The sequence below is a fragment of the Corvus moneduloides genome, chromosome 2 (assembly GCF_009650955.1).
Source record: "Corvus moneduloides isolate bCorMon1 chromosome 2, bCorMon1.pri, whole genome shotgun sequence".
Lineage (NCBI taxonomy): Eukaryota > Metazoa > Chordata > Aves > Passeriformes > Corvidae > Corvus > Corvus moneduloides.
The window spans coordinates 81,293,899-81,308,047 of NC_045477.1; the positions used below are offsets into that span (position 1 = coordinate 81,293,899).

The following is a 14,149-nucleotide window of genomic DNA, read 5'->3' on the forward strand; positions in this document are numbered from 1 at the left end:
CAGATACTCTGCAACACCTTAGATGAGTTTAGTCAATGAATCCCACCTGTTTCACAAAGGACAATGGTTTTGATAGATTTTAAAACAGCTATCATGCACAAGGAATCACAAAATCATAAGATTGACTTAAATGGTCTGATAGTTAAAAATCCTGATCTTCTCTTTAGGTATTTGGAGGATGTTCAGCTTGCAAATTTAAGCTTTTTCTCTCCTACTATGGTACCTAGAATTTTTTTTCATGTCACCTAACGTGTTCCTGTGCTCTTGGATGTAAAACTGCTAAAGAGCAGTTCATAAAATTCTTGAGAAACTCAAAAAAATTGACAACAGAAATTCAAGCACTTCTTACGTGTTACCATGTTGTAGGGAGGAATGAAGAAATATAGTAACCCCTGAGGATGTGATATAATTTCTTCAGGCTTAACTTCCACATGGACTTTATTCAATTTTTATGCCAATGAAGGTGTGATGTTGTCAGTACAACACAGGCTGAGTGCAGTTGCAATGGGATGGACTGTCCCTGTATGCAAATAAATTGTTCTGTTTAACATGTGAAATGACTGTACCCTACTCTATCCAAATTAGTTACGTTGCTTTAATTTCTCTAAGTCTTGATAACAAGCTTTCCTTGGACAGGCGATGGTAGAGCCTACACGTTCATTTCTAAGATAAACTATGATGAAAGGCAAGAGTCCCGTTTTGTGTCCTTCCTCAAGCCAGATGGCCTCAAAAGAAAAGCTACATAAGCAAGTACAAGTGAAAGAGAACTCACATGGAAAAAAGTGAAAATCAGCCTTAAGCAGATTTCAGTGGACTTTCTAACTACAGGATGGGAAAGGAAGTGCTTCCCATTTCTATTGACCCTGAAAGTGGCTACTTTATACCCATTCCAGAGGAAATAAATGAGGTTGAACTCTTCTAATAGAAAATCAATGCACTCCTCCACAAGTGTGAACTTTGCAAGACCAATCACTGGAGTAAGTCCCTGGGCTGATGGTACTGCCCGTTCCTCAGCTGTTATCTCAGAATCCATGGTAAATGCTTATGGGCAGCAGTAGAAGCACGCACGCAACTCCTGCTGTGGCAAGGGACTTCTCATTTTATTTCCTTTTAGTTAGATAATGAGAGAGGCTGGACTTCTTCAAGTCCAACTTTATCTGGAGTTGCAGGTATGTATGGGAACTTTTGTTCGGTGTTTTTCTCACCAACTTACTTGTAAGGTTGATTGCTCTGGGGTCCCCCACTTAAGGAGGATGTGGACCTGTTGGAGTGAGTCCAGGGAAGAGCCGTGAAGATGATCAGAGGCTGTGACACCTCTCCTGTGAAGACCAGCTGAGAGAGTTGGGGTGATTAATTGGAGAAGGCTCCAGGGAGACCTTAGAGCACCTTCCAGTGCCTAAAGGAAACCCGTAAGAAAGATGAGGACAGACTTTTTAGCAGGGCCTGTTGTGATAGGAAAAGAGATAATGGTTTTAAACTAGAAGAGGATAGATTTAAATTAGATATAAGATGGAATTCTGGTTTTTACAATGAGGGTGATGAAAAACTCAAACAGGTTGCCCAGAGAAGTTGTGGATGCCCTATCTCTAGAAACACTGAAGGCCAGGTTGGACAGGGCTCTGAGCAACCTGGTTGAGTTGAAGATGTCTCTGCCCATGGCAGGGGCTTGGACTAGATGACATTGAAAGGTCCCTTCCAGCCCAAACCATTCTATGATTCTATACAGAGAGCCTATAAAGCAAATGAAACCAAATTAAATCCAATTGTCAGCCAGCTCGGCACTTTCTTACTTGCAGCCACTCCATTTGCCAGATGTAGCACAGTATGGATTGCCTGAACAGTAGCAATAGTTTCTTTCTGGGCATCCTTTTCTGTGTGCAGGCAGAACAGAAACATGCTTTTACCACACAAAATTCAGGCCTTTTGCATTCAACCCCAGGCTTCCTGTATAAGCAAATGGAGAGTGACTGAGGCTTTGCCAGAGGGCAACAACATTTAACTTCTAGGCAGGATTGCCTCTTCTGAAGCCTTTCCAGCCCTGCTGCCTACAAAGATGCCTAGTGTGACCCCTCCTCCATCAAGCTGGAGCACACAGCAGGGTGCTGGGCATTCCCAATCCTGCCTCCAGCTCCTTCTTGCTCAGGCTTTCACCTGAACTTCTCTTCTAAGCATACATGCACCATGGGAACCCCATGCCACCTGCCAGCTTCCGTGCCTTTATTTTTGTCTGAGGGTGGTTGTTTTTTCAGAGCATCTTGTTCCCCTTTTCTTCCTTTGATCCTAGAGATGACATAGGCTTTTACAGCATCTCGTGTTCGGGGAGCGCGCTGTGGCCCTTGCACCGCTGCAGCACCATTGTAACGGGTGCAATGAACTAATTTATCTTGCCCCCACAGACTGAGCACGCTGCCCAAAAGATGAGATGATTTAAGTGATCTGTTCTACAGTAATCAAACACCTTTCCCCAGCACTATACATGCACATTAATGTGCACCCTTTAGTGTTTAGAGAATCTTCAGGGGGGAAATGTCCTTTTGCTACTTAAGGAAAAACATTAGCCAATCCTGTCTTAATTCATGCACAGAGGCTTTTATCTTCACGCACTTGATTCTGCTGGCCTTCCTTAGGAGACCCTTGGATCCAAATTAAGAGCTGTGCTGTTTCTGACCATACAGAGAAGTTCCTTGCAAGGTTATGGAAGCCTTTGTGAGTCAGTTCCTGTGGAATTGACCAAATGAACTTCATTTTCATAACTAAAGCAGGAAACCAAAACAGCCTGAGCATTTAAAGCATCATTTAATTACAGATTTGTTTTGCATGGAAGGTAAAGTCGTGTAAGCCTTCCTAGAGAGGATCTGACTTCCATGCAGGCAATGTCTCATCTGCTCTGTCCAACATTTTATGGTCAGGGAGAAGAGAGATGGGGCAGGCTGACTGAAAACGAACCCCCACCTCAGCAGCAGAAGCAGCTTTCTGCTTCCTATAATTTGGCCAGAGAAATTTGCCAGTCTTTCCTAGTGAATGCTGTCCACAGGAAAAATTTTGATGAGAGGTCTTTGGGTATGATGGAAACCCCATGGTAAGCAGAAGGTGTAAAGCAGCGAGGGGACATCATGTGGTGAGGAGCCAGTTGGTGGAAACCAAGTGCAGCATAATTATTCTCTTATTTGTGTTTCACCTCCAACTACATCAGATGTTCACTCTAAAAGGCGTTCCACCTTTCATCTTGGTGGAAAGGACTTTCTTTTAGACCTGACATTTGGGAATTTTACATCCTTTCTTATTTGTTTCCTCTCCCTTTGTTTTAATTTTAGCCATAGTGCAGATGATCCAGTGTGATACAAGATCAGCCTTTGAGCTTTGGTGAATGCAGCAGGTAATTACTCCTGAAGAGGAATGTATCAGAGGAACTGCTTTCAAATCCAGGTTTCCTGTGCAATATAATTAATCCCATTAAAATAAAGGACTCCAGCACTTCTACCCAGCAGCACCTCTCTATACAAAGTGAAGGTTGTTCCCTCTTGACACAGCTTTTTCTGCTCTTCTCAGAAAATTACTCCACTAAAACCAAACATTAGTCCATCAAAGTGCCTAAAATCAATGATAATTTTATATTCAATGGAATCCTTACTTTCTAAAAAATATCACAATGAAACTGCTCTATTTTCCTTCCCCTTATTGTTACTATTATTACCTCATGAATGCTCCAGAAACAGCTGCCATCTCCTTTAGTTTACAGCTTCTAAGACTTAGCTGGATGTGGCTTCATGCTCTAGGAGTCTATAGACTCAAGCCAATTTGCAATCAAACTGATAAAGAAAATGGCCCTGATAAGATGTGGCATTTGTAGAACTCGGATTTAGTTTGCTCAGCAAGGGAAACATGTCCCAAGGTGAATTTTATGTAGAAACGCATGTTGCAGCATTGTGGTGTCAGAAGCTCCCATTCACAGGGGGCGATACCCATTGAAACATCCAGAGTTTGTGGTGGGGTCCCTCAGAAGCAAGACCTGCAGCAGGTGGGCTTCAGTGGGATTAAACACTTATTACTGGAGCTGGATGCACAGCTGAAAGGAATAGACTCGGGCTGGGTTACTTGAGCAGGGTATTAGGAGAAGCTAGTGTGTGGGTTTATGGACACTGCCGGTGCTGTGCAGCAGCTGTGGGTAGCTGCTCTGCAGTGAAAAGCGCCCTATCTGTCAGAAATGGAAGTATCTCATCTTTTTAAATATAATGTTTTTCTTTTGGGATCCCAAGGGGTGTGTCTGTCTGTCTGTGGCACTTACCACTGGGATAACCAGGCTGGCTGTCAACAAGCCATAGGTCTTCTCAGGTGCCTGGTGCTTTGTCCAGCAGACAGATTACGAGATTTACCACAGGAACATCCTTCAGCCTTCTGGCAGAGCTGAAGGTAATGGGAAGGCCCAGGAGAGGATTCAGAGGCACAGCATGGGGAATGTGTCTTCATTCCTCCAACAGATCCTGTGGCAGAATCCAAACAGCCTCACCAGCTATCCTGTTCCTGCACATGCAAAATGGTACCACTGTAAATAAATAAAACCCAAAGTCCCCTAACCTGTGGCATGAGAAGTAGCAGGATCCCTCTGAGACGTTAGTAACTCTGAAGAAGCAAAGTCTGTGGCCTCTACAGTAAGTCCTGTTGGCTTGTCCTTGTTGATTTCTTCTGCCAAATCTCTGCTCTATGCCAGCACTGGCATCCCCCTGTAGCCATCTCCTTGTGCCATGTGTCCTTCTGTCAAAACATGGAGGAATCGGCATGCATGCAAAGACAGAAATGTAAAAATGTCTATTTCTACCATGCTTGGAAAACATCCTTGTGGGAGACCTGAGGGAGCTGGTGAGTTTAACAGGGCCCGTTCAGCCAGCTGAGTTACAAGGGAGTCTCCTCAGCTGCAGCCCCTTAAGGAGCCTGAGGCTATTTTTAAATCAGTAAAATTAAGAAGTCTGGGGGCTTGGGAGGCTGATTAGCTCCCACAGGGCACCTACAGATCTCGGAGGCAGCTGAGGTGAGACGAAGCTTGCCTGCAATACACCTGCCTGTTTCTGCCCTGAGCATCCCTTGGCCATTGATGGTCCCTGCTCTGCCGCCATCCCTGGCAGCCAAGGTGCTGCCAAAGCTCCTTCTCCAGAAGGAGACCTGGCTGGAATTGTGTGCCTTAGGCCCTCGACCCTCATTCACTTAATGCTGGTGACACAGGCTCACATCCAGCTGTTCACTCAGCTTCAACCCAGCCTCCCAGAAGCTGCTCCTCAGCCTTTCCTGATGCCTCTCCATACACCTTTACCCACACGGGCACAGGACACAGGGCTTGGCTCGCTGCATCTTTCCCTTATTTGAAAAAACCCAAGACTCTTTTAGAGAATTTTTTATCTGTTTAGAGGCAAACTTTGCACTTCTTTTGATGAAATGAAAATAGCTGGAGGTTTATGCTGATAGCAGCCTGCAGCTATGCCTGCTAGTACAGCAAACTGGCTGCAGGGAGGAATGGCTCTGTGCTCTGCTACTCCTGCCAGGAGCACCCCTGGAACCTCCCAGACTGCTGCATCTTTCCTCTGGATAAAGCTTGGATTGGCACCTTTTGCCAATCCTCAGCTCCCAACATTTTTCATCGCTGCCTTTTCTATCTCAGGAGGAAAAGAAAACAATTTTAAAAGCCTGTTCTTCAGGCATTTACATTCCTAACAATTTCGCTGAGGAACTGGAGAAAAAAATTGTGTGAGGAAAAATTGTCTTGGAAGATGACAAGACAACCAGAATAAAGAAAGAAATTCACAGGCACTAACCACCTTGAGAAGACTGTCATGGAGTAGTTCTAGCATTTTCATCAGTCATCTAACATGCCCCGTATGTTCATCCCAAACCCACAAGGAAATCTTGTTGCAATCTGTCCCAGAAAAACTATCCTGATAAAGTTCATCTCTGTGCAGTGGGACCAGATCTATTTCAAAGTCCCAAAATAATTCTAGAAAAATCTAATATTATGGATTTGTTTGGTGTGGTGTGGGTTGCTCCCAAATTATTTTGCAAGCATCTATCTGCAGTTGTATCACCCCCCACTGAAGGCCCAAGAGGAAATGCCAAGAGGGGCTGGAGCTAATTCTTTGTGTTATTTTCCTCAAGTAAATGAGCTGTGGTTCTTAAAGTAGGATATGCAGATCTCCTGCTTGCATACACCTCCCACTGTAAGACACCTCTGAAAGGTTGCTTGAAAACAGTAGTCACAGTGTTGCATTCATGTACAGCACTGAAGACCTAAAGAAGAGTATGAGAGCTTTGTACACCTCACAAACTCAGCTCCTTTTGGTTTTGCCTTGCACGAATCTTTTCTTCAGCTTCGGAATGATTTTATCATACATTTATTATATTGGGTTGTCTTAAAGCATCAGCTACTGGAATCAAAAACATGAGATTCCTGGTTTCTGTTAAAAAAATCCAAACAATCTATGAGGAAGCAGCAAAAAGAAGAAACAATAACTAACGACCAGAAGGGAAACCAATAGTCAGTGTTGGGAGGCAATGATTTTCAGGCCTTTAACGTTTATCTCTGAAGGGCAGCAGTTATTAACTCCTGTGTTGACAAAAATCATATATAAACCTCATGATTCTGAAGCATTTAGTTAAAACTTCCTGTTCCACTAATTAGGGGTTGGGCTCAACAAGCTCCTCGAAGTGGAAACTCCAGACCTTCATGTAGAAAGAGACAAATTACTGTACAGGTGAGAGCTGCCTCCCCACCCCGCTAGAGCCCCTGAATTAGCTCCAATCTGTGCATTCACTGAGGGAGGGAGGGAGGGAAGGGCCCTTGCTTGAGCTGGGCACACTTGTCCACCTCTCTGTGTAGAGAGACAGGGTCAGCACTTGCTGGCAAATTGGCAGCTGAGTCTTTTTCAGGGGCTGTCACATCTCGCAGGCAGTGACTAACCCCTTTTAAACCTACCTCTCCATGTCCACCCTTAAAACCTGCCTCTCCTCAGGGACCCTTTCGGGGTCTTTCCCACTGTGATTGGGATACTTGGCAGAGAACCAACTCCCCTACAACAGATGATACAAATACAAACATTCAGAACAAATCCATCCCTTTGGCTATGCAGCAAAATTACCTACTTGGTTTTAGTACATGTATCAAATTGAACTTACCTAAGTTATGATTGGATTACATGAAATCAACATTAAATGCTTCCCCTTTTTATGTGAAAAGCATATTGGAAATCTTATTTTAATTTACAGTATAACTCAGAGCAATTAAGGCATCTTACAATTTCAGTTCTGAGTATTTTGCTAAAAATAACCACATAAAAAGAAAATATTATTGTAACTGTAATATTCTTTATTGACACCTACAAATCTAATGCTTATGAAATACATGTCCCTGATGCTTATACACTGATTATTATAAAGAAGGACTTCTTTCAAGTCTGACTCAGAAAAAAAAGGCTGACTTGTGACAGATATTGCAAAACTTTTGTATCTTAATAAAAACAGACTATCATTGTCTTCACTTTCTCTTAAGTCTCGTGATTGATTTATTTTTGAACATCATAAGGAGAAAGAATGAAAGAGTCAAATAGAATAATAAATCACCTACTTTTAGTTTATTTTGCTGTGGTTTTTTACATCTTGAAACTGACTTCCCTGTTTTGAACCTACATCTGAACAACAGCTATCTAACTTTATTAGTAGAAGAGTATTTCTTACAAAACTTAAACACGCAGTGGAAGTTTTCATTAAAATTAATAGCACCATCAAGGTTTCTTGTTTGCTTTATGGGAAGCAAGGAAAACTTTGTTGTGAAATGCCATAATAGATCAGCAGAAGTTCACCAAAACCAGTAAAAATCAGGTCACAAGCTAATTCATACTATTTTCACTTAGATTTCCTGGCACTTTGGGGAATGGTTTGATCAAATTTTTACTACTAATAAAAAGAGGGGGCAAGAGCAATTACTCTTTTTTAATTTAGCCACCATCTTCAATTAAACACAACGACCTTAATACATGAGAGGGATGGCTATCTGACTGCATAAAATACTTAAAATAACATCAGTCTTACCACTCAAAAAGTGATCCCCTTCCTTTGACAGTTAACCAGCAATGTTAGGAAAGATCAATAATGAGAAAGCTGTGGGGATCTGCAGACCTATCAAATTTTGAAATAAACCCATGGGACTGAAGCCACCTTAATGCTCCTTTCTGGTTAGAAAATTAAATTATGACTGAGAGAAGACTTTGGTATGTCTACTCCTATTGTCTCCATTTCTTTCAAACTGTAAAAAAACAGAAGAGCCCAAACCCTGGGGACTGGATCACACAATTGAAAGTGGCAGGTACAGCAATTTAATGAGTATCTACTGGTGGAGCCACAGTAATTGTGTTCACACTTGTTGTCCTCTCTAGTTGTAAGGTAAAATACATTAATTGAATCTCGTTCTGCTGGAATGTAATCTCGTTTGTTTTCCTTCACAACACAAACCAGTCTCTTGGGAATCAATAGATGGGGGGTTAAACTGTTTTAAGTTGAGGATGGTGTTAACTCTGTTCCTCTTCCATGGCTGAGCCCCTGGCAGCTAGCAATTATAAAACAATTTGTATTTATAGTCTGGATTCACTTTCTACAAATTCAGTGAGCTGAAATGGGCCAGGACAGGTGTCAGAGGGAGAAAGGCAGTGTGGGTCTGGGCAGAATCAGGGAGCTAACAGAGCTGGCTCTGCTTTCACCCCTATGGATCACAGGAAGTGCAAGAGATCACTTCAGATTTTGGTGCTCTGACTCTAAATATGCTTAAGTGAAGGCTATAAGCAATTAAAACTGAGGAGAAAAGAGTTGACCAAAGAACATTCCCAATCATCTGGTTTAAAATCTCCCCACTCAGCATGCTTGGCTGCTGGGAATCCAAGTGCTAAAGCCTCACTTTTGCCAAGAATTTCCTAGTGCTTACCTCAGCTTTGTGAATTGTCTTCCCAAAACCAGGTACCAGAACTAAAGCATAGCAATACTGATGATCATCACACTTGCTACACTGGACAGATCAGCCTAATTTACCAGCCTAGGGTGCTGAGCCCAGGACAGCACACAGGAATGAATCCCTGCATGTAGGGAGCTGTTGGCCCCAGCCAATGCAGACATGTAATGATGACTGTAATTCATCACCGTAGATTTCGACTCTACCTTACAGTGAGGTCTGTAGAGAGCTGCTAGCTCATCTTGGCACAGAGCACCCCTGACTTCAGTGAGGCTCGACACAGACACAAAAGTCACCTCACTCAGAGCTCACATGAGGCTTCACCCCTGCAAAACTAAAGCACACTCACCATACCTTCCAAAAGAAGGGCTTAGATGTGCTTAAGAACAAAACAAAAAACCCCTGCTAAACCCAAACTGGCCTGCAAGCAGTGAAGTTAATGAAACCTTGCTTCTGTAAGATGCTCTTCCAGTGTGGTAAGTTAAATCCCAAATCCTACTCCCTCCATCAGGCTGGAAATGGTGCTGGCTGTCACTGATGGGCTCTTGGGCAATCCGAGCTGCCACCCGACTGCTGCCAGACATGACGGAGGAAGTCCAACCTCCTTTGCCTTCACAAGTACACTCAGATCGTTTCTGCTCTCACCTAGAAAGCATGAACAAAGGTGTCAAACATCTACAATTTTGCACTTGGTAAAAAAAAAAAGGACAACTTTACTGCCAGTATGAAAGGGAAATTACTAGTGTGATCACCTGAAAATGCTAACGATAGGGTAAGCCAAGTCAGTCACTTTTCACTACAGCTAGTGGCATCCTCAATTTGATACCAACTTTATAGACAGTACTAAGATAATTAATCTAGCAAGAAATATTAAAGACTAAGCAAAATCTCAATCCTTAATGCTTCCTGAGTATTGTAATGACATATGGCTAGGAGAAATCCATGACAGAACTGCATTGACAGCCTGAATGTAAAGACATGATGGTAAGCAAGGACAGGAAATCATGTTCTTCTACTAATACGCACTTGAAAGAACACTTGACCATGGAAAACAAATGTACACCAGAAGAGTTTGTAGCACAGACAGACTTTGTCTCACACATTTTCTTGTGCTTCAGGGTCAGAAGACCATCATCAGCTCTCAGAGGGAGGGAACTACAGATTCCCCCTTTTTTCATACTGCTACACTTCACATCTTGCAACTGATACTGTTAGTAGCAAAGAATTGGCAAACCCTGGCTTTGGAATGGAAACAGGTATTAGAGGCTATTTTCCTCTTTTAAATACGTACCCTAACGCATAGTCAGAGGCTACAATAGCTAGCAAAAAAATTACAAACCAGTGTGTTGGTTTCTGCACAAGATAAAAATTCAATATTTATTGAGAAACTCCAGGCTTCCATAAAATAGTGCAGTAAGCCGCAGGCCACTGAAGCTTGAAATAAGACAGCTCGATACAAGACATAAAAAGACTTGAGAAGTGAGCAATAAAACTGAAGTTTCTAAATCCTAGGAAGCTGGCAAAAGCCCAGCTGTACAGCACAGGGGCACTAGATGACTCTGGAGTCTCCTGTGAGAAGCTACAAAGGAAGTCATGCTGGGAAGGCATGCTATGGGCTGAGATATCTGCCTGGCAAGCCTTGCTCAATTCAATCTCTTGTGGCAGGAAGTTTCTCTTTCCCTGCAATTTACTATCTTTTTTTTTTCTCCCGTTCTTCAGTAAAGAATAGCAGAAGTATAAGTAACATGCAATGAAAAAAGACTGGCAGCACCTAAATGACCCCATGTTCTCCGCCTCACTATAAATAACTCCATATAACTGATACTGCATTTGTTTTTAGGGCTGAGCCTCCAGCACTTATTAGGTGAATTTTCAATGTTGTTGTTGTTCTCATCCAGATGAATCACAATCAAAAATGAAGGCAAGAAAAACAGGGCAATGACAAGATGTTCAGCCTCACAACAGCAATGCCGAGATCCTTGGGAACAGTCACCCATTCACAGCATCCAGCACCTCCTCCAGTTGACCATCCTACATTTTCTTTTGCATCCTCCATACTGTATATACACCATTCCTCTGTATTTCCAGTTTCTACATTCCTCAGGTCTCTGCATACACTATTAAGTAAAATAACATTTTGCTGCCCATCAAATCTAAGAGACTGAACACCTGGTGTAAATCTCCTCAGTGGGAGCACTCCTGTCACCCCTTTCTGAATGGTTGCCTTCCCACCCTCCTCATCATGAACCAGCAGCTGACAGCTTTCTTTCTGAGCTTTTTTCTGCCGAACATCAGGAGGTTGCTCTGGTCTCAGGATGAGTCAGGGAGGCCCAAAACTCCTCCCTCCAACATTGATCACTTAAATCTATTTTGTATAATTACACATAATCTTCCTATTCTGAGGCACAACACATTTTAAAGCCTGTTAGATAAGTCCATTTTCACTGTTCTTCATGGAAGATGAAACCCTCACTGCACTGAGACAGGGCTTAGTTTTCTATCTAGGTTATAATCAGTTTAGATCTGTGCTCTTCCATCAGTGTTGCTCATTAGCTCAAAGGCCTACTCGCTTGAGCTTGACTCCACCCTGCCTTACTGGTTACTCATAACCCTCCCCTGTATTTGCTTTTCCCATGTTAATCAAACAAATATTCCCAGTGTACTCTTGCAGATAAGCTTTGTTCATCTCCAGTAACCCTCCTGGAAGTATTTCTGTACAAATTCCTCTTTCCTGGACATGATTTATCAGAACTGGACACAGTAATGTCTCACCAGTCACCCAGAAGCTTGACTGTGTGCACACCACTGTCACACTGAGTTTTTTCACAACCACATTAAATTGGCAGCTTCCTTTCATCATTGACTAATAAACCCAGGTATTTTCCCATTACTCTGCTGGGTTCCTGGATTCACACTACAAATAGTTATTAATCTGTACATGTAGTATCTTGCATTTTGTGATATTACATGTTCTTACAGGCTCATTTCTAATACTTGAAGGTCTCAAGTCACCAACAGAAATTAGATTATTTGTTGAAACTATTACTCAGTTCTGAGTAGACTGACCAGCCTCTGCAACATTTACAAATGAATTCTGACAGTCCTGTAAAAAATTGTCTACCTCTTTGGTACTGATCTATTTAAATCACTCAAACGTGTGGTTTCCGGTTTGCTTCGGCAGCTTTGGACATGGGAATTGCAAGAAGCCAGCAAATATTTCTTCTCAACATACCAAAGCTATCGCCATCCCACTAAGATAAATTTGTTTTGAAGCTTTGCAATTAAAAAAAAAAAAAAACAACAAAACAAACAAACAAATCAAAAACACACAGAAAAGCCAAATAGAATGCCCAAGCAAAACACTGGAAAGCTTAAAATATTGCACATGGCAACCATTTAACCAAAAGACTTGGACAGGACAAATGTGCTCCAAAAAGCCCTTAATGCCTCTGCCACTGTTAGGTTTGGAAACATGGAAACAAGCCAACAAGAAAGCAGAACTGGACTTAAAGCAGGCCTTGGGCCTTACTTCAGACGAAGACATGACAATGCAGTGGGAAGAACAGCACAAGAAATGCAGCACCAGGAGTGGGCTCCTTTTCCGACAGCTTTCGGAAAGCATCTGAACAGCAGACGAAGGGCTCTGGCTGACCTTTAACCCTCTAATGGAAACAAAGTCTTTACTCCCTGTATCAAATAATTCCAACCAATTATGTTTGAGAAAAAAAAGAAAAAAGAAGTGTTAAGGAGTCTGTCTCATAGCACAAAGAGAAGCATACAGGTGTGAGCATCTTTCCGGAGTGATACCGATTCCTATGAGGAACTGTGAATTCCATCTCATCAATCATCTTCATTTTCCTTACTGTTTTGATGGACCACTTTTTCCAAACTGTACCACCACCTTTTCTGGCCCTCTCTCTGTCCGAAGGGGCCGAGAAGGCAGGCACCCACTGGCAACAAACACCTCCGGCCGCCCCCTTGCAGGCACAGCCCAGACCGCAGTGCGTCCACAAGCATCCAACGCGCGCCGAATCACTGCCATGGATGTGATGGATCGCACTGACTTGTACACCCAGGAGCGCGACTCACTCGGGGCCGCGGGCAGCTCCGGCCTGCGGAGAGCCGGCGGGTTCGCAGCGGCACGAACTTACCGCGCCGGAGCCGCCGCCCCGCAGCCCGGGAAGCGGAACCGCGGGAGCCCCGGGCCCCGCTCCCATTGGCTCGTCCCGCCCCCGCGCGTGACCGCCGGCTGGCCCTTCCCGCTTGGAGCGGCGCGCGCGGCGGCGGAGCCGGCCCGGGGAGCGGGGCTGGGGAACGCTGTGTCTCCCGGGCGACAGCGCCGGGAGAGCGACGGCACGGGAGGGGACACGGGCGACAGCAGCAGCAGCGCCGCCACCGCCCGCCGGCATCACGTGCGGCCGCCGCGCCCGGGGGCAGGAAGGGGGGGTGCACCACGTGACGGGGCTGTGCCCGCCCTCCTCCTCCTCCTCCTCCTCCTCCTCCCGCTCTTTCTTCCCCCGTCCCGCCCCGTTGGCTGTTGCCGTGGCGACACGGGAAGGAGGAGGCGGGGCCGCTGCCCCACCCCGGCCTCGCCGCAGCCCGTGAGCGCGGCCCCGCCGCCGGCAGCGCCGCCCAGGAGCCGCCGCGGCGGCCGGGAGCATCCGCCGGGCGGGGAGCGGAGCGGAGGCGGCTGCGGCGGCGGGCTCAGGGCGGGGCGGCCGATGGCGGGGGGGTGAGGAGGGGCCGTCGGCAGGTGCGGGTCGGGCGGGCGGTCCGCGCTGGCGGGAGGATGCGCGAGTACAAGGTGGTGGTGCTGGGCTCGGGCGGGGTGGGGAAGTCGGCGCTCACGGTGCAGTTCGTGACCGGCACCTTCATCGAGAAGTACGACCCCACCATCGAGGACTTCTACCGCAAGGAGATCGAGGTGGACGCCTCCCCTTCCGTCCTGGAGATCCTGGACACGGCGGGCACTGAGCAGTTCGCCTCCATGCGGGACCTCTACATCAAGAACGGGCAGGGCTTCATCCTCGTCTACAGCCTGGTCAACCAGCAGAGCTTCCAGGACATCCGACCCATGCGCGACCAGATCATCCGCGTCAAGAGGTGACTTGCCCGGCGGCCGCTCCTCCGGCGGCCGCGCCCGACGCCCACCTGCGGCCCGGCCCGCCC

General features: G+C 45.2%; 1 protein-coding gene across 1 annotated transcript in view; it reads left to right on the forward strand.

Annotated features, from left to right (window-relative positions):
• Window positions 1-13,740: 13,740 nt before the first annotated feature.
• The window catches only part of RAP2A (RAP2A, member of RAS oncogene family), a 31,035-nt gene continuing 30,626 nt past the window's right edge, over window positions 13,741-14,149 (forward strand). Inside the window, exon 1 of the mRNA XM_032100076.1 lies at window positions 13,741-14,083. Coding sequence (XP_031955967.1) covers window positions 13,770-14,083 — 314 coding nt within the window. The 5' untranslated portion in view covers window positions 13,741-13,769. The remainder of the gene's footprint in view (window positions 14,084-14,149) is intronic.